At 45.5% G+C, this 21,742-nt stretch overlaps 1 protein-coding gene across 1 annotated transcript; it reads left to right on the top strand.

The window, feature by feature from the left end:
- Nucleotides 1–479: 479 nt before the first annotated feature.
- Nucleotides 480–20,971, top strand: LOC148411974 (tenascin-like). Its single transcript, XM_088435442.1, has 27 exons — nucleotides 480–611; nucleotides 3,678–5,342; nucleotides 6,425–6,688; nucleotides 6,766–6,881; nucleotides 7,951–8,104; nucleotides 8,283–8,552; nucleotides 8,682–8,867; nucleotides 9,061–9,150; nucleotides 9,221–9,484; nucleotides 9,796–9,852; nucleotides 9,946–10,284; nucleotides 11,833–12,105; nucleotides 13,128–13,400; nucleotides 13,477–13,749; nucleotides 14,414–14,722; nucleotides 15,790–16,062; nucleotides 16,905–17,027; nucleotides 17,130–17,273; nucleotides 17,353–17,472; nucleotides 17,543–17,680; nucleotides 17,758–17,888; nucleotides 18,042–18,174; nucleotides 18,292–18,443; nucleotides 18,521–18,617; nucleotides 18,694–18,855; nucleotides 19,923–20,086; nucleotides 20,361–20,971. The coding sequence occupies exons 2-27, from the start codon at nucleotides 3,713–3,715 to the stop codon at nucleotides 20,469–20,471; spliced, it is 6,246 nt and encodes a 2,081-aa protein (XP_088291568.1). The 5' UTR covers nucleotides 480–611; nucleotides 3,678–3,712; the 3' UTR covers nucleotides 20,472–20,971.
- The last annotated feature ends 771 nt before the right edge of the window (nucleotides 20,972–21,742 follow it).

Genomic DNA, 21,742 nt, shown 5'->3' with positions numbered 1-21,742 from the left:
TAAATAAAATAACATTTATTTTATGTGTTTATGTGTTCCTGAAATAATTAATTTTTTCTCCGATTATTTTTAAAGGATTTTCGCATGTATGTTTTCTTCAAAATCTCGAGTCGTTCCTTCAAGTACCCCCATTCGAGAACCATTTCTTCAGAAATTAAAACTAGAAAGAGAAAAAAAAAGTACCTGGAACTGATTGCATGGATTCTTACACACACACACACAAAAAACGTATAATTCCGTCTTTGGGACTGAATGAGTTAAGGAATAGAGAATGAACGAAAGATTCGGGACACATCCCAGCCTGAGCGGTAGATGGGGAAGGGGGTGGGGTGGGGTGGGGGGGGGGTGCTTGGAGTGTGGAGGCAGCGGCTCCCTGACCTCACTTTTGAAAAGGCATTCACTCCCACTCGCTCTCTCTCTCTCTCTCTCTCTCTCTCTCTCTCTCTCTCGCCCTTTCTATTTGTGCATCCCGCTCGCAGTCGCAGAGCAGCCGAGCGGCAAGAGCGAGGAGCCAAAACGCCACCTTGGCTGCGGAGCATCATGCTGTCGTCTTCATCTTCTTCTTCTCCCGCGCACGTGTGAGGGAGTCCTAACGGCGAGAAGCTTGTACGGTAGGACGGCAGATATTAGCTTCTGCGGGAGCTTCTTCCCTTTCTACGCGTTGACGTTTTACGCGGACCAAACGCGTGCGCGCGTTTGACACGAGCGCCGCAGCAGTCGCTCGTCTCAAAGTCTACCGAAGCGGCCCGAAACCGTTGCGTATCGTCTCGTAACTTTATTCATGAGAAACGCCGGATCGTTTTGTGGGAAAAAAATTCGTCTCAAAATAAGTAGTAAAATTTTGGATTGTATTGTTTTGGACTGATGAGAGTTGAAGAGTTCAAAAGCAAATGACAACTTTTATATTTAGTAGTTTCTTGATTACGTTTCTAGAATTAAGTTCCTGTAGATCCGTTTTTTTTTTTTTCAAATAGTGGGAGTTTGGGGGGTAATGGGTAAAAGGCTTTGTTTTGGTAACGTGAAGTGTAATTTTAATAAAATAAGCATCCTTTTTTTGCAGGTGCTTTGATGCAATTAGGTTGGTTTTTTTTTCAGTTTCAGACTGGCCTGTAATTTGTAGAAATGCTGTAAAAAATAGATTAAAGTTGATTCAAATGCTTTTTTCTTTTGTTTATGTTAAAAATTACACAGTCTTAGGTATACTTTTACAACTTTGATGCACTTGTTTTTTGTTTTGGATTTTTCAGTTTTTGACTCATCTGTAACCTATTTCAACGCTAAGGGGAAAAAAATTAGTTAACAGTTGAGGAAAGGTGATGTAGATATATTTTTTCTTTTGTTAATTTTTAAAAGGATACAGTTTTAGGTATACTAATGTAATTTTTATAGACAATAATCTTATTTATAGTCGTCACGGCATGTGGGGGGGCACTTGTTTTGTTTTTTTCAGTTTTAGGGTAACTCGTAACCTGTATATAAGCTCAAAAAAAGTACAACAGTTGTTGAAAGTTTATTTAGATCGTTTTTTTTCTTTTGTTCATGTTAAAAATTATACAGTGGTTGATGGACTTGGTATTTATTTATTTATTTATTTATTTATTTATTTATTTCCGTTTTAAAATAACCCGTAACCTGTATAATATTTTTTTTCTTTTTTTTTATGTTAAAAATGCTTCAGTTTTAGGAATACCTATGCAATTTTTGTGGTTTAATTTGAAAGATTGACTTCCATTCTTCAGTTACACTTGCATGTAGGTAACAGCTGTGTTGTAAGTGTGGAAACACTGCCATCCACTGGTCACAGTTGTCACTACAGTGCTCAATTGGCTCATTAGTTAAAAATTGGTCAAGGGTGTCAGCTGCCCTCCTTTAAAAAAAAAAAAAAAACGTATTTGACGAGAGTTTTAGTATTTATTATTATTACTATTTTAAAAGACGAGAATTCTCGTCCGTGGCACTGAAAAAGTTAAATTCTCACTTGGTGGGCAAACACCTGACTATGTCAAAACACGAACGTGAAATGAGCACATGAGTCATTCCTCTTGATATTTCTTTCAACTGAATTCTGGCAAGCTACACCACAAGGTTTATTGGAGGCGTATTTTTCCAAATTGTCCAACCATCGTAAAAGGCAAAACAGACCCCTTGCCAAGGCCGCCCAATCACCAAAAAGTACCTTCTCATAAGTGTTCTGGAATACAATGTTCCTCTGAGAGTTTCTTCAACAATTAAACAGTATTGTTACGGTCTTGAACCTGCGCATGAACAGAACTGATTACCGTTTGACGACATTTAGCAGGAAACGGAGAAATCCATTAATGAGGTGTTGCTTTGCCTCCCTGAATGGCATCCAGACGACTTCCAGATGTTATTTGGCAGACAGGAAATCAAGAGCTCCATCATTTCCAAAAGTCACTTTCAAAAAGCGGTAGATTCGATGCGAACGGCGGAGCGGCCGGGCGAGTCGCACCTCTCGCAGCTCGGCTCCAACATTCCCGGCTTCCCGTTTGCAGGCTGGAAAGTTCTGGTCCGTCTGCCAGCGTGTGGGAAGCGACAGCGGTCTCTGGATTCTAGCTTACTCGCGGCCCATGTCTGCTTTTCATGCTTTGTTAGCCTCGTCGACTTGTAACTTTAGCTTGCGCAGGTCCCGTCCAAATTTTTCGCACCGGCCGTTCCGCGACTGCACTTTGACCCCAGTGTTGCGCCCTGTCAATACTTTGCGCACAAGTGACTCCTCCAAATTTTTTACATTGCGTTTATGTCAAGACAAAAAGACGCTATGCTAACTCTTTATCAACAAGCCTGGACAGGCACAGGAAAAATCAGAAACAAATGATAAAAACAGGTGTCAGCCCTGTCTTGTTTTATCTTCCAGATCAAGTGGTAAAGCAATAGCTAGCTTCAGCTAGCGATTTAAGCTAGCTAGCTAAACTAGCACAACACTACACTTACAATCACGTACACATGATACTGATGTTAGCTTATTTCATGCAGCTAGTTTAAGTGTATTAAGTGTAATCCTTTGATCTTTATAACAAAGACATTTCATATCAAAGAGAAAGTATTGAAAAAAGACACTAGGGAGCTGAAATTTCACCCAGCGGGCGACAACATCAAATTTCTCCATGGTCAAAATACTGGCCAAGGGTTAATCATGGGGATAATCGGTAAAATGATTCAATCCAAGAATATCTGATAGCTGCAGCCCTAACTATATCTATCATTCACTTGCTTTGAAGTTCTCGGTGGTTTCATCCCACCAGATGTGTGTATCCGTGGTGAAAGGTGAACTGGCGTTTAGAGAACGAGGTCAAGTCAGGGATGGGGTGAAAGGCCAAAACAATGAAATCCTGAGAGGCCCGATGAGAGGCCCCGGCCCCTGCGCCTCGACTCCGAACGGTTCTAGGAAAGTACTAGTTGTGTTTCTGAGGTGACAAGGGGTGAACCGTCAGGCGTTTTTTGTTGTTGGTGGTTTTAGCGAAGGTATATAAGGTACAGATGGATAATTAGTCCATTAGTCCATCGGTCCCAGATGTCTTGTTTTTTAGGCCCTATTCAGAAGCAATAATGTAGGATGGTTGGACGGATCTACAGACAGAAAAAGGTCCTTTTCGCTACCCGTAAATACAGGTTAACTGTGATAGAGCGTTTTTTTTCTTCAATCGTTCTCCTTCCAGATCACCTACACTGCCCAGCCTCAAGGTGATGCGTCATGGCCACAAGAGTTCTTGTGATCTTCCTCTTTGTGAGCAGCTTGCTCGGCTTCTCAGCCGGAGGCCTGGTGAAAAAAATACTCCGGCACCGTCGCCAGATACCTCAGGAGCACAACATCACCTCGGCAAGCGCGGATCACCAACCCGTTGTCTTTAACCACGTCTACAACATCAACGTCCCCGCCGGCCACCTTTGCTCCGTCGATCTGGACGCCGCAGAGAGCACGGCGCCTCCGGAAACCACCCTCACCTCCGGGAGCAAAGTTTCGGCGGATGGGGAGAGTCAGATCGTCTTTACCCACCGCATCAATATCCCTCGCGGGGCATGCGGCTGCGACGCCGACCTCCCTCGGATCCGAGACCTGATGAGCCGCATCGAAATGCTGGAGGGTGAAGTGTCGGCGTTGAGGAGCCGGTGCAGGGGTGGCGAGGCCGTCTGTTGCGGTGCACAGCCAGCAGGAAATGTGAGGACCGGGTCGCTCTGTGGCGAGCACGGAAACTTCAGCGTTGAGACGTGCGGGTGCACATGTGAGCCGGGCTGGAAGGGAAGCAACTGCACTGAGCTTGATTGTCCTGAGGGTTTCTTCGGTGATGACTGCTCTCAGAGCATCTGCCCTGAAAACTGCAAAGGTCGCGGGCGCTGTAAGGACGGCATGTGTGTCTGCGAGGAGCCCTGGACCGGTTCGGATTGCGCCGAATCGGTCTGCCCCAAAGACTGCTTCGGTCGCGGGCTCTGCGTGAACGGAACCTGCCACTGTGAGGCGGGATTTTCCGGGGAGGACTGCGGACGGCTCACCTGCCCTGCCGACTGCCACGGTAACGGCATGTGCGTCGACGGCCGCTGCGCCTGCACGGCGGGTTACGCCGGCGACGACTGCTCCCGCCTGGCCTGCCCTAACGACTGCAACGACAGAGGCGCCTGCTTCAACGGGATGTGCGTCTGTGACAGCGGATATCAAGGCGATGACTGCAGTCAGTTGGCGTGTCCCGAGAACTGTCACGGGCGAGGCCAGTGCGTCAACGGGCGCTGCGTGTGCGACGTCGGCTTCCAAGGAGTTGACTGCGGCGAGATTTCCTGTCCCAACGACTGCCTCCAGAGGGGGCGCTGCATCAACGGGCAGTGCGTGTGCCTGGAAGGCTTTGCGGGCGAGGACTGCAGCATCAGGACCTGCCCGTCCAACTGCTACGGCCGCGGGGACTGCGTGGAGGGCCGCTGCAAGTGCCACGCCGGCTTCACCGGGGACGACTGCGCCCTGCTCAGCTGCCCCAACGACTGCGGGAATCGCGGGCGCTGCCTGGACGGGCAGTGCGTGTGCGACGAAGGCTTCGCGGGGGAGGACTGCGGTCGCAAGGCGTGCCCCAACGACTGCCTGGCTCGGGGCCTCTGCGACAACGGCGTATGCGTCTGCCAGGAGGGCTACTCGGGCCACGACTGCTCCCGGCTCACCTGTCCGGATAATTGCAACAGCAGGGGGCGCTGCGTCAAGGGGACGTGCGAGTGTGAGAGCGGCTACGAAGGAGAGAGCTGCGCAGAGCGGAGCTGCCTCAACAGGTGCCACGACAGAGGACTCTGTGTCGAGGGTCGGTGCGTCTGCGACGAGGGCTACATCAGAGACGACTGCTCCGAAGGTAAGATGATCCGGAGAGGTTTTCCATCATTGAAGAGTTTCTCAAATTTTTGGGGTTCAGTGGTCCCTTATCCCAGAGGCATTTTTCCAAAGACCCCCTCATAAAATTGTGGCGTAATGGAGACCTCTACTGAAAAGTTTCATAATCACTTCTACTGTAAATGCCAAAAAATGGCGGCGAAGCACTACTCTTCTAACAGACCTGTGATGCTGAGGTCTATCTTTTGTTGGCACCAAAATGTCAAATGAATGTTATGTTTGACAGATTGGAGGGGGAGGGATCTACAGAGGATTAGGCGCAGCAAAGACGAAGAATGTTGTCAGTATTCTCAGAATTCTGAATTTATTCTCAAAATGTTTACTTTAAAATGAGTGAGTCAGAATTTTCACTTTATTCCGGCTTTGAAGCCAGAATTCTAACTTTAGTTTCTGAGAATAATCTGAATTCCCCCATAGAAGTGTGCATTCTTCCCTAAGAATTCTGAGATTGTAACGAGGATTTTGACGAATCAATTTCGTCGAAACTCTCAAGAATTCTGGTCAAAATAATGAAAATAAAAGTGGAAAATCCGACTAGTGAGAATTAAGATCAGAATTCTACGAAGACTGTCAGTTTAAGGCCAACCTTTTTTTTTCTTACTGTCCCTAATCCTCTTCCTTAAGGCTCATGGAATAAAGTTGCAGTTTTCAAGAAAAAAAATCCACACCACTACCACAGTGCTTCTTCTTGGCCCAGAGCTACGCTCAAAAGAAATAATTTGTTTCGCAGGTTCCCACATGTTGATACTGTTTAAATTGACACTACATAATTTATTGCAAATTATTTCGCTGACCTACAAGTCAGGGCTCCTGGAGCCCAGTTTACGAACCACTGCTTTAAATTGTCATACCTAATATATGCTTGGAAGCCTTTTTAAAGTCACTCCCCACTGATCCCCCCCCTAAATATATTCATGTGAGCCCACTTTTTTTCTATCTTTGGCGTCTCTTTCACTACTTCCAGATGTTCCTCTGGAGCTCGCATTAGCCTGTGCGCACTGGACCATGTGAAACTTCTAACTTTTTGAAATGTATTTTTCCCAGTGTCTCCTCCAAAGGATCTGACTGTGAGTGAGGTCACCACAGAGACGGTGGACTTATCTTGGATCAACGACATGCTGGTGACCGAATACCTCGTCACCTACGTGCCCGCCCAACCCGGCGGGATCCTTTTGGACTTTACCGTACTCGGAGACCAAACCACGGCCACGGTGAAAGAGCTGGAGCCCGGTTTAGAGTACCGCATCAATGTCTACGCGGTTCTGAGCGACAAGAGGAGTGTGCCAGTTAGCGCCAGGGTGGCCACAGGTACCAAAAGGCGCCCGTTTACGTTCCACCCGATTGACTCCCGAGTTTTCTGATGGTTTTTGTTTGTATCCCCGCAGCTCTTCCGCGGCCAGAAGGTCTCCGGTTCAAGTCTGTGAGGGAAACCTCCGTCGAGGTTGCGTGGGAGCAGCTGAACTTTCCCTTCGACGGCTGGGAGATCTACTTCCGTAACATGGTGGGTCCCATTTGAAAGCGTTCCCAGGATTTTATGAGCCAGAGGTGCTAAGCCAGACCATTTTCTTGGAAATCTTCACTCAGCAAAACATGGATTTAATTTAGTCCCCCGCATTTATTTTGACATATGGAAAATGGGTTTGGATGTTTGAAAAAAAAAGCGGTTTGTCGATTTTAAGCCAGGGACTACTGTACTTTGATGGCTGTTGCGTCAGAGGAGTGCTGTAGTCAAGACCGAGCCAGGACTAAGACTTGAAAGCGCTCAGACTTAATAAGGACAACGATTTTGAAGGTTTGTAATCCTGTAGAGACTTCAAGGGGTCAAGATCAAGCCAAGTTCAACACTTTAAAATGCCAAATAAAAGTTAAGACTTAAGGCAGTATCGATGGACTCAAGACAAAGATTTTGAGAAATCCAAGTAACCTCGATCAAATCAAGACCAAGACTTTGAAGGGTTGAGATCGAATAATGGCAAGGATTTTGAAGGTTTGAGTGCTTGAGAACATTTCAGACCCTAACCCTAACTTTAAGGGGTTCAAATCAATCCTAAAATCAAATCTCAAGGTGGACTCAAGACAAACATTTTGAGTGTTTGAGACCAAGTCAAAACCCAAGGAACTCATATCAAGATCAAGACTTTGAAGGGTTGGGCTGGAAACAAAAACAATATTTTGAGGACTTGAAACCTAGTCAAGATCAAACTCTTGAGAGTTCGAGGGGAAGTCAGCACCAAGATTTTGAGACCAAGACTGATTTGGTCTTGACATTACCTCAATACCCAAATTTTTAAGTATAAAGTGTAAGCGTAAGACTTGGGCAGGTCAAATACTGTAAATTAAAAACCAAGACTGTTAGGAGTTGTGACTAAAAAGGACTCGGGAAAAACAAGTCCAAGATTTTGTGATTTGGACCCCAAATCAAGATTAGAAGTATTTAGACTAAGAATTGAAGAGTTTAACATTTGAAGACTAATACTGAGAGGGCTTGAGACCAAAACTCATACATCACCAAGTAAACATTCTGTTTTTTTTTGTCCTCTAACTCTCTGCTCTTTTTTTTCATTTTGAAGAAAGAAGAAAACGGAAAAGTGGTGAGCACAGTCCCCTCATCTCAAAACCGTTTCGTCCAATCAGGCCTGGGGCCTGGTCAGGAGTATGAGGTGTCCATCAGTGTTATAAAGAACAACACCAGGGGACCGCCGGCGATCCAACGAGTCACAACCAGTGAGTTTGGACTACATGGATTGTTATTGTCAAAAACAAATGCTTCTGTAGTTGTGTGGATCTCGGTCTCTCTTCTCTCCTTGTTCTTTAGATAGACAACAAAGAAGCTATCGCAATGAAAAAGTCTGGTTTGCAAAGTAACAAATGGTCACTGATGGCATCTCTGTACCCTCTGCAGACATCGATGCCCCGCAGCAGCTCCAAGTCTCAGATGTTAGTGACTCCTCTGCGCTGATCAGCTGGTCTGAGCCGGTGGCAAAAACAGACCGGGTGACCCTATTTTACAAGCCCAGCCAAGCCTCCTCCGAAGGCGCCAAAGTGGAGATCTTCCCGCCGGACCGGCAGCACAGTCTAGAGGGTCTGAAGCCTGACACGGAGTATACCGTGTCACTTGTGTCTCGCAGCCAAGATGTCAGCAGCGAGCCGTCCGTCACCACCTTTATCACAGGTCGGTTTAATACGGTTCTGTGTCCGGGAGCTCGGGAAAAAGAAATTGATTGAAGAGTTGGGGCAGGACATACGTCATTTTTTTCCCACTTCAAAGTGACTAAAATGACGCTTTTTGTATCGTATGAAGCACTGGACGCCCCTAAGGAGCTCCTGACCATGCTGCAGACAGAAAACAGCATCACGCTGATGTGGCGTAACAGTATGGCCGACGTGGAAAGCTACCGCGTGAAATATAGCCCACTATCTGGTGCAACCCACGGTGAGGAATTGTTTCCAAGAGGACCAGGTCAAAGCACCACGGCCACACTCAGGGGTAAGGCTACCCTACGCTACGTACTTGAACTCAAAGAGGAGAAACTCGTCCCTGGGTATCAGATTTGTTCTTATCGTGGGCCACATTTTTGTTACGGTTGGTTTTCGGGGTTCGGGTTAGAATTCCAGGTCAGTTCTGTCTTGTTGTACTGAAGTTTGACACTTCAGAAGTAATGGATGTGGTGGTTTTCTAGGGCTGAAGCCAGGCACTGAGTACGGGATCGGAGTGACCAGCGTGAAGAACGAGCGGGAAAGCCTCCCGGCTACCATAAATGCGGCGACGGGTGAGGAAGACACCTTAGAAACTTGAAGAGGAGTTAAAAATTGTTTTCATGATTTATGGTTTCCTGCCAGACCTGGACCCTCCTCGAGGTCTGGAGCAAGTCGAGTCCACGGAGACATCCGTTAGCATCCGGTGGGAGAAGCCACATGCTAAGGTGTCACGATACCGGCTGGTGTATGTCTCCAGAGATGGACAAGTCGAGGAGGCGGAGATCCCAGCCTCTGAGACGACGTTTGTCTTACGCGAGCTCACGCCGGCGACAAGCTATACAGTCACCTTGACAGCCGAACGGGGGCACAGGATGAGTTCGCCGGTCACTCTGGCTGCATCCACAGGTGGGTGGAACTACCAGGGGAGGGGAAGGTGAATGGTGGTGATGGAAAAATATGTCATTTCATTTAAAAACAAGTATTACCAGTTATCACTATTTGCTCATAGGGTGGTAACAAACATCGACAAAGGATTTTCCCTGACCAGTTGGGGGGATAAATATACTTCCTGAAGGCAAATTCCAAGTCACAAAGTTTGCAAATCATCCCTCGCTTTAGGAAGGACTAAAAAAAAGTCAGAATGGTTTGGTCTGACCATGGAAAATCTTCTCCTTTAAGGAAAGACCCATGGACTCAGCTTGTGCTCTTTTCTATAGTCTCTCTTATTGATAACTTTTACAGGGGGCACCACCTGAACCCGTTCATCCACACAGGTATTTTTGGAGTCCTTTGAACTGCGGGAAAGTATTTCTAACCATCTAACATCCTTGTTATGATAATCCACAAAAGTTGAATCAATTTCCGTGGTTTCTTCTTAGTCAGCCTATACGGTGAGCCGCTTTTAGCATCGGTTCTGTCTGACCCAGCAGAGGCAGCGAGGCCCTCCGTGGCCAACCTCACCTTCTCTGACGTATCGTGGGACGGCTTCACGGCCTCCTGGGTCCCGTTGGGTGCCAACTTTGACAGCTTTGTGGTGGAGGTAACAAACTTGGACAATTTGGCGCAGAGCCAGAACCTGAGCGTGTCGGGTGGAGCGCTCAGTCTGGGGCTTTGGGGACTTGATGCCAACACCAGCTACATGGTGGGCCTCTACCCCCTCCACCGTGGCGCCTTCTTGGAGCCCGTGTACGCCGAAGCCACAACAGGTACCGGCGTCCGTCCCGGCGCCCGGTCTCGCGAGCTTTTGTTCCCGTAACCGCTTCGCAACAAAACGCGTGAATTAACGTTAGTCAATGATGTCTTAAGCATTCAGGATGCTTAGAATGAACATCAGTGCACGGCTAGCATACCGTACCAGCATGCACCCTCATTGACATGGACGCTCTTGATTTTGAACTTATTTTTTTGTTCAGGTATTGAAATTTTATCATTTATGATTTGTTTGCTCCTTGCTTTGTAGCGCCAACATGCACACATTACCACATAGTGGCAGCTTTATTAACAAGAAACCCACATAGAGCGGATCTAAAAAGTCTACAAAAATCCTTGTTTAAAGGCCATAGTTTTGACTTGTCTGTTCAGTATTATAATTATTTTCCAAAAGTAATTTTTTGAAAGCTTCAAATTTCCTGAACTTTGTTTAAGAACATAATTAAGTATGACGCTGCTCACCACCATACTTCACAGTAGAAATTTGGTATAGAGAATTATTGTGTTTGTGCCAGTCATTCAGTGCCAATGACAACTATAGACGTCAAAGATCCATTTTTACTGGGCTGGCAGTGAAATAAATTTTTGACGTCAGTAGCCATCGATGGATAAATGTTAACGGTGGTAAAAGTTTTGAAAGGCCTTCTCGTGATTTTACATCAGAAAAACATGGCGTTTAAACAAGAACGTTTTGAAATTGATATCCCAATGTGCATGTCTCACAAAAGTAAGAGATGTAGAATATCAACATCTCTAAAATGTCAGCCCAAAGCTGAATATTCCCAACATTTTGTGAGCCCTAAGTAATCACTGAGCCGCTTGAATAGCGTTGACTGATGTTCGTTCACACTTCTTTTCTTACTTGTTTATTTTTCTTCTTCATTCTGCCGTGCCCGTCCTTCCGCCGCAGCCATCGCATCATGCCACCTGACTAAAGCATTTCTTCACCAAGCATTCGAACAAATCGAGAGCATGATCGATTTGTTGTATTTTTACTAAGCCGCGCCCCTCATGGAACATAGACCAAATGGACGAAATTTGTCATTTTACGCATTTTTTTATGAGTATAAGTAAATAGAATGATTTAGCCCACACAATGTGATTGTTTTGAAACTCTGAAAGAAGAGATCTGCAACTGTAAACAATTTGGAAATCGCGATATTAATTTTCGACAATGCACCTTGAGATTTTGACTGCATCGGACCCAGTCACAAGAAGGAGTCATGCCATAATTGGTACCGACGTTTCTCAAAGAATTTTTTTCGCGATGTTCTCTCAAATTTGAAATAACCTTACAAATGATGGGCAGAAATTAAAAAAAAATCTTGGTTACATGACTTTCTGCCTTCACCAAAATATTTTGAGCGACAAATTTCTTGCAATTCCATCACTTGAAACTTCATTCTGCGATTGTGATGTTCTCCCATGTGTTCCTTAGTGAAAACCGTTTAAGAACACGAAAACCTTTGCTTTTGAAATCTTAAATCGAAGAAATCAAGAAAAAGAACAAAGCCAAAACTTCTAACGATGGTTTCTCCCTTCAGCGCCTCAGCCGTCGCTGGGCCAACTTTTCGTGTCCAACGTGACGTCCGAGAGCTTCTCGGTAGTCTGGAATCACACCGAGGGCCACTTGGACGGTTTTGTCCTGGAGATTATTGATTCCAATTGGCTGATGGAGCCGAGGGAGTATAACCTTTCCCACTCGGTGACGGCGCACCAAGTGTCGGGGCTGCAACCCGGCTCGGACTATGTAGCCTACCTCTACGGGACGTACAAGGGAGCCCGAACGAGCGCTATCAGTGTCGTTGCGACCACAGGTATTTCGAGCGGACTTTTTAAAAACAATTGGCAGTAAGATTCTTGACAAATTCTTGCTGTCGTCCCTGCGAAGGATTTCATACGCTTCGGAACAACTGCCTTCGTGATTTCCGATTTAGTCCAAGACTGCGTTGACTGGTGCTTGATTTTTGACTTGGACATGAGAAATTCTCCGTAGTCCCGCCCAATATCGGATCTATATTCAGCTGGGACACTCAATTGTAGACCAAGGAATTAGCCAAAGAGTGCCGTCAAAATTCAAGGGTTAGGGGTTAGGGTTAGGGTTAGGGAATATCTCATCTATGTTCAGAAACAGGCCACTAAAATCTAGTAGGTTGTTTGGTGAGTGGGTGAAAGGTTTGCCTTGTAGTTCTTAAGTTTAAGGTTCTTGTCCTGGTACTCTGCTTCTGTCCTTGCTCCCACATTCCAAAAGCACGGACGTTAGATGAGTGAAGACTCCAAATTCCCATGAGTTGTAAATTTCAGTGGTCGCTGATCTATAGGTAACTTGAGATTGGCTAGCTTTTCTCGGGGGTACCGTCTCCGATCCAAAGTCAGCTGGGATAGGTTCCTTTTGATCCGTAACCCTAGTGAGGATTTGCAGTGTAGAAAACGATAGAAATCCACACATTCCAAACTTTCAGAAATGGAGGAGGCTAACAATCAGCCGCAAAATCGATAAATGGGACGTCACAGCTGCGGAAATACTCAAAAGACATGAAGGCTCACGATTAAAACCCAAGAGGACAGATTGAAAAATCTATTCATAGAAATTGAACCTTATCTACCTTAATGTAACGACAGTTATGCTTTGTAAAATTGTTCTAGCTGTCCCAAGAAAAACACCAGTTTTTGCTCCCTGACCATTAAACGCTGCGAGAAAGTATTCGCATCGGCGCAATTCTTCGGTGGCTTTGCAGGGACGACACCAGCGTCGATATACTTTGTGCCTCCAAAGCGATTTGTACGTTGTTTTAGTTTGACAAACATCTACTGTATATCTCTTTCTCCCCTCTTGTAGCTGAAGAGCCAGATTTGTCCCGGCTAGTTGTTGCTAACGTTACCTCAGACAGAGTGTCTCTGACGTGGCGGGCGGGCGCCAAGGCGTTTGATAACTTTGTAGTAGAAGTCAGAGAGTCTGCTTTGCCCTCGCAGGCGATTGGTCAGGCCCTGCCGGGCCACGCGCGCTCCACGGTCATTGCCGGCCTTAAAGCCCGTACACGCTACGACATAAAGCTGTACGCCAGCGCCGGCGGCCGCAACACGCCGCCGCTTTTCGCTGCGGCTACAACAGGTAGGCCCACCGCGGCCGCTCCTCGCCGGCTCCAGACCGGATGCCCCTCAACCGGCACGTTCTTCTTTGTGTTCAGAGGACGCCCCCCTGTTGGGGCCCGTGACCGCTCAGTCTACCGGTCCGCATAACCTCAGCGTGAGCTGGAGTGTCGAATCCGGCCACTTTGATGGCTTTGTTGTCCGAGTCGGTGACGCCGAGCAACAGTCTGAGCCGCAGGAGTTCAGTCTGCCCGGCGACGCCGCAAATATTACCGTCTCCAACCTGATGGATGCCACGAACTATAACGTTGAAGTTTACGGCTTTTCTCACGGGCGCCGCACTCCCTCCACGCTAGTCCACGCTATCACAGGTACACGCTAACTTCACCGTGTTCAACACCGCAAGAAGCCCTGGCTGCAGCTTGCAGATCGAGGCGTGGCTCAATGTGGGGTGGGGCTAAATCATTGACTCCTCCCTAACCGAGGTCAAATGCTTTTTTTTCTGGCTTTTGACGCTTATTATATTTTTAACAATGGAAATTTCAAACTCAACCCTCAGTCAGACGGGGAGGAGCTAACTGTACTGTTTGACAGACGTAATAGCTGTTTTGACATTCGTTGAGAGTGAACAGAGATCATGGACCCACAGAAGCAGATCCAGCATGTTGGGGGTACTGAAAACGGAGGATTCCACGTCGGTGTTTGCCACTGTGTTCAACAATTGTCGTCCACATAGAAATGACTGTGAGGGGTGCAGTACCGCATTTCCCCAGTGGGGCAAGGGGCTCCTTGCATGGTAATATTTGGATTGAGGCAGAGTTCAAAAACAAAAAGCGTGACACCACAAGAAAAGAAACAAAAGGTATTACAAAGTTAAGTATCCGTGTGGTTAAAGTCAGACGTTTAGGTCTACCAAACGCTGAGCCACGTCTCGATCTTTAGCTGCAACCAGAGCTCACGCTAACACCTTGCCCGTCGCATGAAGCCAAAATGAGAAATTAGACCCAACTCTCCGGACTCCCTCCTTATCTCCAGCACCTTTGCCCAAAGTGGAAAACCTGACTATTTCCAACGTCAGCCCCTTCGGCTTCCGCGTTTCGTGGGGAGTGAAGCAGCGGCAGCCGCGGGAAGAATCGGCGCCCTCCGGTGGGGCTTTCAGCCACTTTAACGTAGTGGTGACCGACTCGGGATGGCTTCTGGAGCCTCAGGAGTTTACGGTTCCAGGAAACCAGAGCCACCTGGACGTCTGGGGGCTCATAACCGGTATAGGCTATGAGGTCAGGCTGACGGGCGTATCAAAGGCGGGGCTCCATTCGCGGCCCCTCACCGCAGTTGCTGTCACAGGTATCGACCGTAGAGACCCCGCTCTCTGGGACGGGGCGCCCTTGTCAAACTATAGTGGTATCTTGACTTACAACATGAGTGCCAAGTTTTTCCTGTTGTTTTGCTTGGTGGACTTTGTTTGCTTTGCGTCGCCGTATCGCGAGTTGCGGGTACGCCGCCGTTGGGAATGAAATGCCCTTGCATGTGGGCGAGCCCTTTTCAGACGATACGGATAATTATGGCATTTTAATTCATTTCACAAGATGAATTACATTTTGAAGTCAAGGTACCACTTCTCCATGCACATCGTCGATCCGCCTTCCGATGCAACTGAAGTTTCAACGACAACGCCTACATTGATTTGTTTCCTTTAAAGTCATAGATGGCGGCAACTCAACTCCGCTATATTTTGCTTCTGAGGCTTCAGTCTTTCCGCCTGACCTGATTTATGACAATGAATGGTTTCCAGAATCCTCTCCCTCTTCACATTTCCTTTCAAGCATCTATGACGTGATCTTGGCGTGCAGCTGCGGGAGCGGGCACTCTAGCGCTTCCCGTCCCTTTTTTTTATTTCTCCTACTTCCCCAAATAAAATGTGAGCCAGCTGGTTGGTTTGCGTTCATATTTGACTGTTTTCCTTCCGATGGTTTGGACATTTGTCCTTCATTTGTAGGTGTCTACATACTATGGGAACTTACGCAGTTACGAGCCGTCAGGGGGAAACTGAAATAGCTTTTGTTTCATTTGAGAAACAAAGAAGTAGTGACATGAGCGGGACACAAACGGCCAGCCTAGAGCCAAGACCGAAACCATCAGAGGAAGGAAAACACGGAGCATGATATATCCGTCGAGCTAACCTCTAAACTGTTTCATGACTTTTGAATGCACTGGATCGGCTCCAGTCTGAAACCGACTTGACCGAAAACCTCTGAAAAGCCTCTTCGATTCTTTTCATTCTGCTCGGACCATCTTGCACTTGCATCCTGATTGAAGTCCTCCACTCTAAAATGGAGGACCCTTTCTTATGTGTCTTTCCTGAAGATTCGATCGCAAGTGGATCAATGAACACATTTTCCTTTCCGGCCCAGAGGCAGAACCTGAGGTGGAGCACCTTTTTGTGTCTGACATCACCGCCGACAGTTTCCGCGTGTCGTGGACGGCGGACGAAGATCTATTTGACAGATTTGTGATCAAACTGCGGGACAGCAAAAGATTGTCCCGTCCTCAGGAGCACGTTGTCCACGGCGACGAGCGAACCAGGCTAATCACTGGACTCATGCCGGGGACAGAGTACGAAATTGAACTTTATGGCCTTTCTTTGGACCACCGCTCACAACCAATCATTGGGGTTGCTCAGACAGGTATTCAAGTCATTAAATACTTGAATGTCTCAAAACTGGATCTTCTTTTCCACACTAAACCCTTGAACCTTTCAGAGCTAAACCCACAGGTTCTTCACTAACCCCTGAAAGTCCCCAAAACTGTGTATGCTTTACGTAAAAATAAACTTTCACACCTCCCAGAACTCGATCTGTTACCTCTGTAACCTTTCGGAACCGATTCTAGATTTTTATACCCCTCAGTATGGAGCATGTTCCCTACTATCTTCTGGGACACTTTAGAACTATGGTTGTACATCAACCTCTGGACTCTTTCAGCACCGGCTGTCCCCATTCTTATGCAATACTAGCATTTTAGAACTCACTCAAATGGTCTTAAATTAACTTCTGAAACCTCTCAGAGTGGGACATACCGGTCTTATACTAAAGTCTGCAACCCTTCAGAACATAATCTACTGCTTGTATACTAACCACTAGGAATAAAGACTGGAACCTTAGAGTCCATACTATACTACTATTGGAACTGTTGCTACGGGTTCTATACTAATGTCTCAGAACTGAATCTGTTGTTTCTATACTAACTTCTCAGGACTCAACCCAGTGGCTTTATGTTTAATCTAGGACCTCTCACAACTGGATCCAATGTTTCCTTACTAAACCATTGCATCTTTTTTTAACCATATCCTCTGATTCCATAGAAAGGACTGAAAATGGGATGCACTGTTTCTTTATTAACCTCTGGATCAAGTTGTCAGTTAGTCACCTTCCCTTGTCTGGTGGAGGCTTGCTGATGCAGGACCACCTCAGTCCTTGGACGTTTTCCCAGCCACTTCTAATCTTTGAATACCATTCCCCTCCACTAGGTCTGACTACTCCAAAGGGCCTGCGTTTCTCTGATGTGACCGACTCGTCTGCTGTGGTCCATTGGTCCACACCACAGTCTGCAGTAGACAACTATCACATCACCTACATGCCATTTGAGGGCGGTAAGGTTTTTATTGTAACCTTGTTCTTGAGTACCTAGAGCAGAGATGAGGACTCAAGACTTCGAGTTTGGTCACTACTTTAATAAGTTTTCTTGTCCACAGGAAGCCAAATGACCGTAACTGTGGATGGCGACGTGGTCCAGGCTCTGCTACCCAACATGAGTCCGGGCAGAATGTACCAGGTGACAGTCAGTGCGGTGAAGGGTCTGGAGGAGAGTGACCCAAGTGGTGACGTCATAACCACCGGTTGGTCTCTGCGCCCAAATAGCGGTCTCTGCCTTCAGCCTTCACAAATGGCTTTTCAGTGAGACTATTCCCCCCACAGCTTTGGACCGACCTCAGGGTTTGGTCGCGGTTAACATCACGGACACCTCCGCTCGGTTGCAGTGGCAAGCGTCCGTAGCCAGGGTGGACGGATACGTAGTAACGTACAATTCCGAGTCAGGTTTGTCTCTTCCAATACTTGACTTGAAATGTGTCCATGCTGTGATGGGACCGGCTGATGTGTCTCACAGCGCCCCCCGTTGTGGAGCGTGTTTCTGGAACTGAGTTGGAGATATCCTCGTTGCTTCCGGCGACGCCCTACTCCGTGGAACTCTTCGCCACTAGGGAAGCCCAGATGAGCGCATCTGTCCTGACAGAATTCACCACCAGTAGGCCCGAGTATAAATCGGATTCATCTGTGAGTGATGTTACAGCTTTGATAACCCAGATTTGGCTGTGTTCCCAGAGGTGGACCCCCCTCAAGATCTCGTGGCTGTCAACATTCAAACGGATAGCGCAACTCTGACATGGAGACCCCCACAGGCTTCCATTAGCGGTTACTCTCTGACCTTCTCTGCACCAGATGGATCAACCAGGGTATGATACACATGGGGTTCACATTTTTTTAGGATCAGGGACAGATTTTATGTCAAGGAACCCTTCGTAATCCTGTGGATTTCACACATAAATGCCGGTATGCTCTTTGTAAAAATGACGTGATTTAAAATTTCATTCCGAAATATTTTATAGGAGGTCATGCTGAGTCCGACTGCCTCCTCGTACAACATGGCCCAGCTGACCAGGTCTACAGAGTATACGGTCCAACTGCAAGCCATCGCCAGAGCTGAGAAGAGTCACCACGTGACCACTGTCTTCAGTACAGGCAAGTACCAGGTCTTCGCCCCTTACTGTCCAAAAAAATGATCCAAACCACTCCCAAAACGTTCTGCTTGTTCGAACCATGATTATTTCTCATTTTTTGTTTGCTGCTTGACTTCAGTGGGCCAAGTGCACAAGTACCCCAAAGACTGCGCTCAAATCTTCCTGAACGGGGAGAGCACTTCTGGCGTGTACCCCATCTACGTGGCCGGCGTTGAAAGTCAGGTCATCCAAGTCTACTGCGACATGGAGACGGACGGCGGAGGATGGATTGTAAGCATGTTCTAGAATTTGGCTCAGGGAAGGAGTTAATAGTATTTATGTTTCTCACTGAGATGTGTCTTCTGCAGGTCTTCTTGAGACGGCAGAACGGAAGGCTAGACTTCTTCAGGAACTGGAAAAACTACACCGCAGGTTTTGGTAACATAAACGATGAGTTCTGGCTGGGTACGCTTCTTCTCCGTTCGACTTCTTGAATGTTTTTCGCCGTCCTGCTTTAATACTCAATCCGATTGACTTGCAGGTCTCAGCAACCTTCACAAGATCACGACTGCTGGCCAGTACGTGCTGCGCGTGGACCTCAGGGATGCTGGAAAGTCTGCATACGCTCAATATGACAAGTTCTCCATTGCAGACCCTAGAACGCGCTATAAACTTTACATCGGTGCCTACAGCGGGACGGCAGGTTGGCTTTAGGTTTTTTTTTTTTCTTTTGTTTTTTTAGGATCTACTGTTCAAAACCTACAGGATTGAAAAAGAACAAATTTAACTGAGCAAAAATACCCAATGAGAATCTACCAAAGGAAAGGAACCAATGAGAAGCGAGCGAATGTAAACGAGCAGAAATAACCAAACAGAAGCTACCAAACGCAAGCATGCTAACGAGAGGGAGCTAACGCAAGCAAGCCAGAGCTAACAAAAGCTACCAATTAAAAGTTAGCAGGACATTTTGCACAAAATTATGTTAATATAACTGCATGAAAATGTAAATTGGCAGAAATAACTAAATAGAAGCTATTCAATTGAAGTAGGCTAATGAAAGTGAGCTAACACAATCTACAGAATGCAAGTGAGCCAGCAAACGTGAGCAAATAAAAATTAGCAAAAGATTTTGGACTAAATTAGGTCAACCAAAAAGCGACTTCATTTAAACACGCAGAAATAAGCAGACGCAAGCTACTGGAAGGAAACAAGCTAACAAGGGGATGAGCTAATACAAACTACCGAATGGAAGTGAGCTAACAAATGGTAGCAAATGAAAGTTAGCAAAAGATTTTGGTCAAAATTGGGACAATGAAACTGCAAGTGACTGCAAATAAGCAAACACAAGCTAGTAAATCGAAACAAGCTCACGAAAATTAGTCAATACAAGCTAGCGATTGGAAGTGAGCTAACAAACGTTAGCAAATAAAAGTGAGCAAAAGAAACTTGGGTTAATTCAGCTGCAAATGAAGATAAATGGGCAGAAATAACCAAACAGAAGCCACAGGCTTATGCAAGTGAGCTAACACAACAAACTAATAGATGTAAGCTAACAAAACCTAGCAAATCATAGTTAGCAAACGATTCTGGACAAAATTAGCTTAAAACTAAATAACGATGACGAATCAAAACCGCTGAATGAAAGGGAATAGAAGCATATTGAATGGAAGCCACTGTACCACTACTAAATTGAAGCTAGCTAATGCTTGATTAAGAATAGTTTATTTGTTTAAGGAAGCTTATTTGAATATGGCTCTGTCTGCGCACCAGGTGACTCCATGACGTACCACCAGGGTCGGCCCTTCTCCACTTTCGACAACGACAACGACATCGCCGTCACCAACTGCGCTTTGTCCTACAAGGGAGCCTTCTGGTACAAAAACTGCCATCGGGTCAACCTCATGGGAAAATATGGAGATAAGAGTCACAGTAAGGTACGTAGAATAACAAAAATTTATTATTATTGTGGTAGAGTGACACCTCTACGTTTGTACTGGATTTAACTGAAAAATAGTAGCACCCTCTTGTGGCATCCGTAGGTATTATTCATTCTAATCACGCTATTCATGATTTTTTTTTTTTTGGCAGGGTTATTTTTGGTCACATTTTTAAGATACTTTGTCAATAAACGACTTTTTGTTTTCTTCAGTTATAAGAGTTTGGAATCAATATATTCACCGTATCAAAATCGATTTATTTGGTCCACAGGGTGTCAACTGGTTCCACTGGAAGGGCCACGAGACCTCCATCGAGTTTGCCGAGATGAAACTCCGACCGGCCGACTTCGGGAGTCCCGAGAGCAGGAGGAAAAGATCGTAGTTGCACCTGAAAACTTTCGCTCCTCCCAGATGCTCACCGCGAAAATAATATGAAACAAATAAAGAAAAAAAAGACACTCAAACCCATTCCTCCAGGGATAAATGTTAGCAGTACATCACGTTTGGCTCATCATCTGTGGCTTATTATATGTTGAAATATGACCTCTGCATAAGTCATCATTAAAGTCAGATTTTTCTCATGGTGTAGAAAGTGGACATTTGTGTGCAAATTCAAGTATTGGTTTGATTTTCAAAAGAAAAGAAGTCAAGTGAAGTTCATTTTCAGTGACAGCCAGCAGGGGGCAGAAACGGTCTGATTTATGATGGTTTTCTTCCTCACGCTTGAAATTGTTTTTCCATTTTATTCATCCGACTCCATTTCAATTTCAGAATATTAAAAAAAAAAAATCATGGCATGGAGGCTCACTCACTCTGCATATTGTTGACTTTCCTGGAATGAAAGTAATGTTTACATTTTTTGAAAATAAACGTCATTTTAAACACGGTCGTTTTTAGGGGGGGAAAAACACCTTTCCTATACATGGTTCTTTTTTTGTGCAAAAAAAAAAAAAAACTACTTTATTTTACATGGTCGTTCTTTTAGAAAAAAAAGACATCGTATTATACATGGGGTTTTTGTAAGAAAAAAACGCTTCACTATACATGGTCGTATTAATAAAAGAAAAGTACAATATATGGTTATTCTTTTTTCTAAAGCAAAAAAAAAAACTTTATTATAATTGTTATTTTTTAAATGTTCGTTTTTTGCAAAAAAAAAAGCCTTTCTATACATGGTTTATTTTTGTGTATTTTTTTTGTGTAGCATGAGCTTTTTTTTGCAAAACAGGAACTTCACGATACATTATGGTTTTTTTGCGAAAATCAAAAGCCTAACCCAGCCATGTTCGTTTTTTTCTGCGGCAAAAAAACCTTACTACACATGGTTATTTTTGCGGAAAAAAGCCTTACAATACACGTTTTTTTTGCGGAAATAAAAAAATAGATTTACCATACATGGTTGTTTTTTGTGACGAATGAAGCCTTACTACACGTGGTTGTTGTTGTTTTTTTTTTTAAGAGCTTTAATATACATGGGCTTTTTCGTGTAAACGCGAAAAAAGCCTTACGTTGTTGTTTTTTTTTCCGGAAAAAGACAACGTGGTCGTGTAAAAAAAAAAGAAAAAAAAACTTGCTCGACACGGTTTTTTGTGAAAAAAAAACCCCTCACTATACATCTGGTTATTTTTTTGCGAAAAAAAACCTTCTAGTCGT

The sequence above is a fragment of the Hippichthys cyanospilos genome, chromosome 15 (assembly GCF_059441005.1).
Source record: "Hippichthys cyanospilos isolate Australia breed blue-spotted pipefish chromosome 15, RoL_Hcya_1.0, whole genome shotgun sequence".
Classification (NCBI taxonomy): domain Eukaryota; kingdom Metazoa; phylum Chordata; class Actinopteri; order Syngnathiformes; family Syngnathidae; genus Hippichthys; species Hippichthys cyanospilos.
This window is presented reverse-complemented; position numbering and strand designations above follow the sequence as displayed.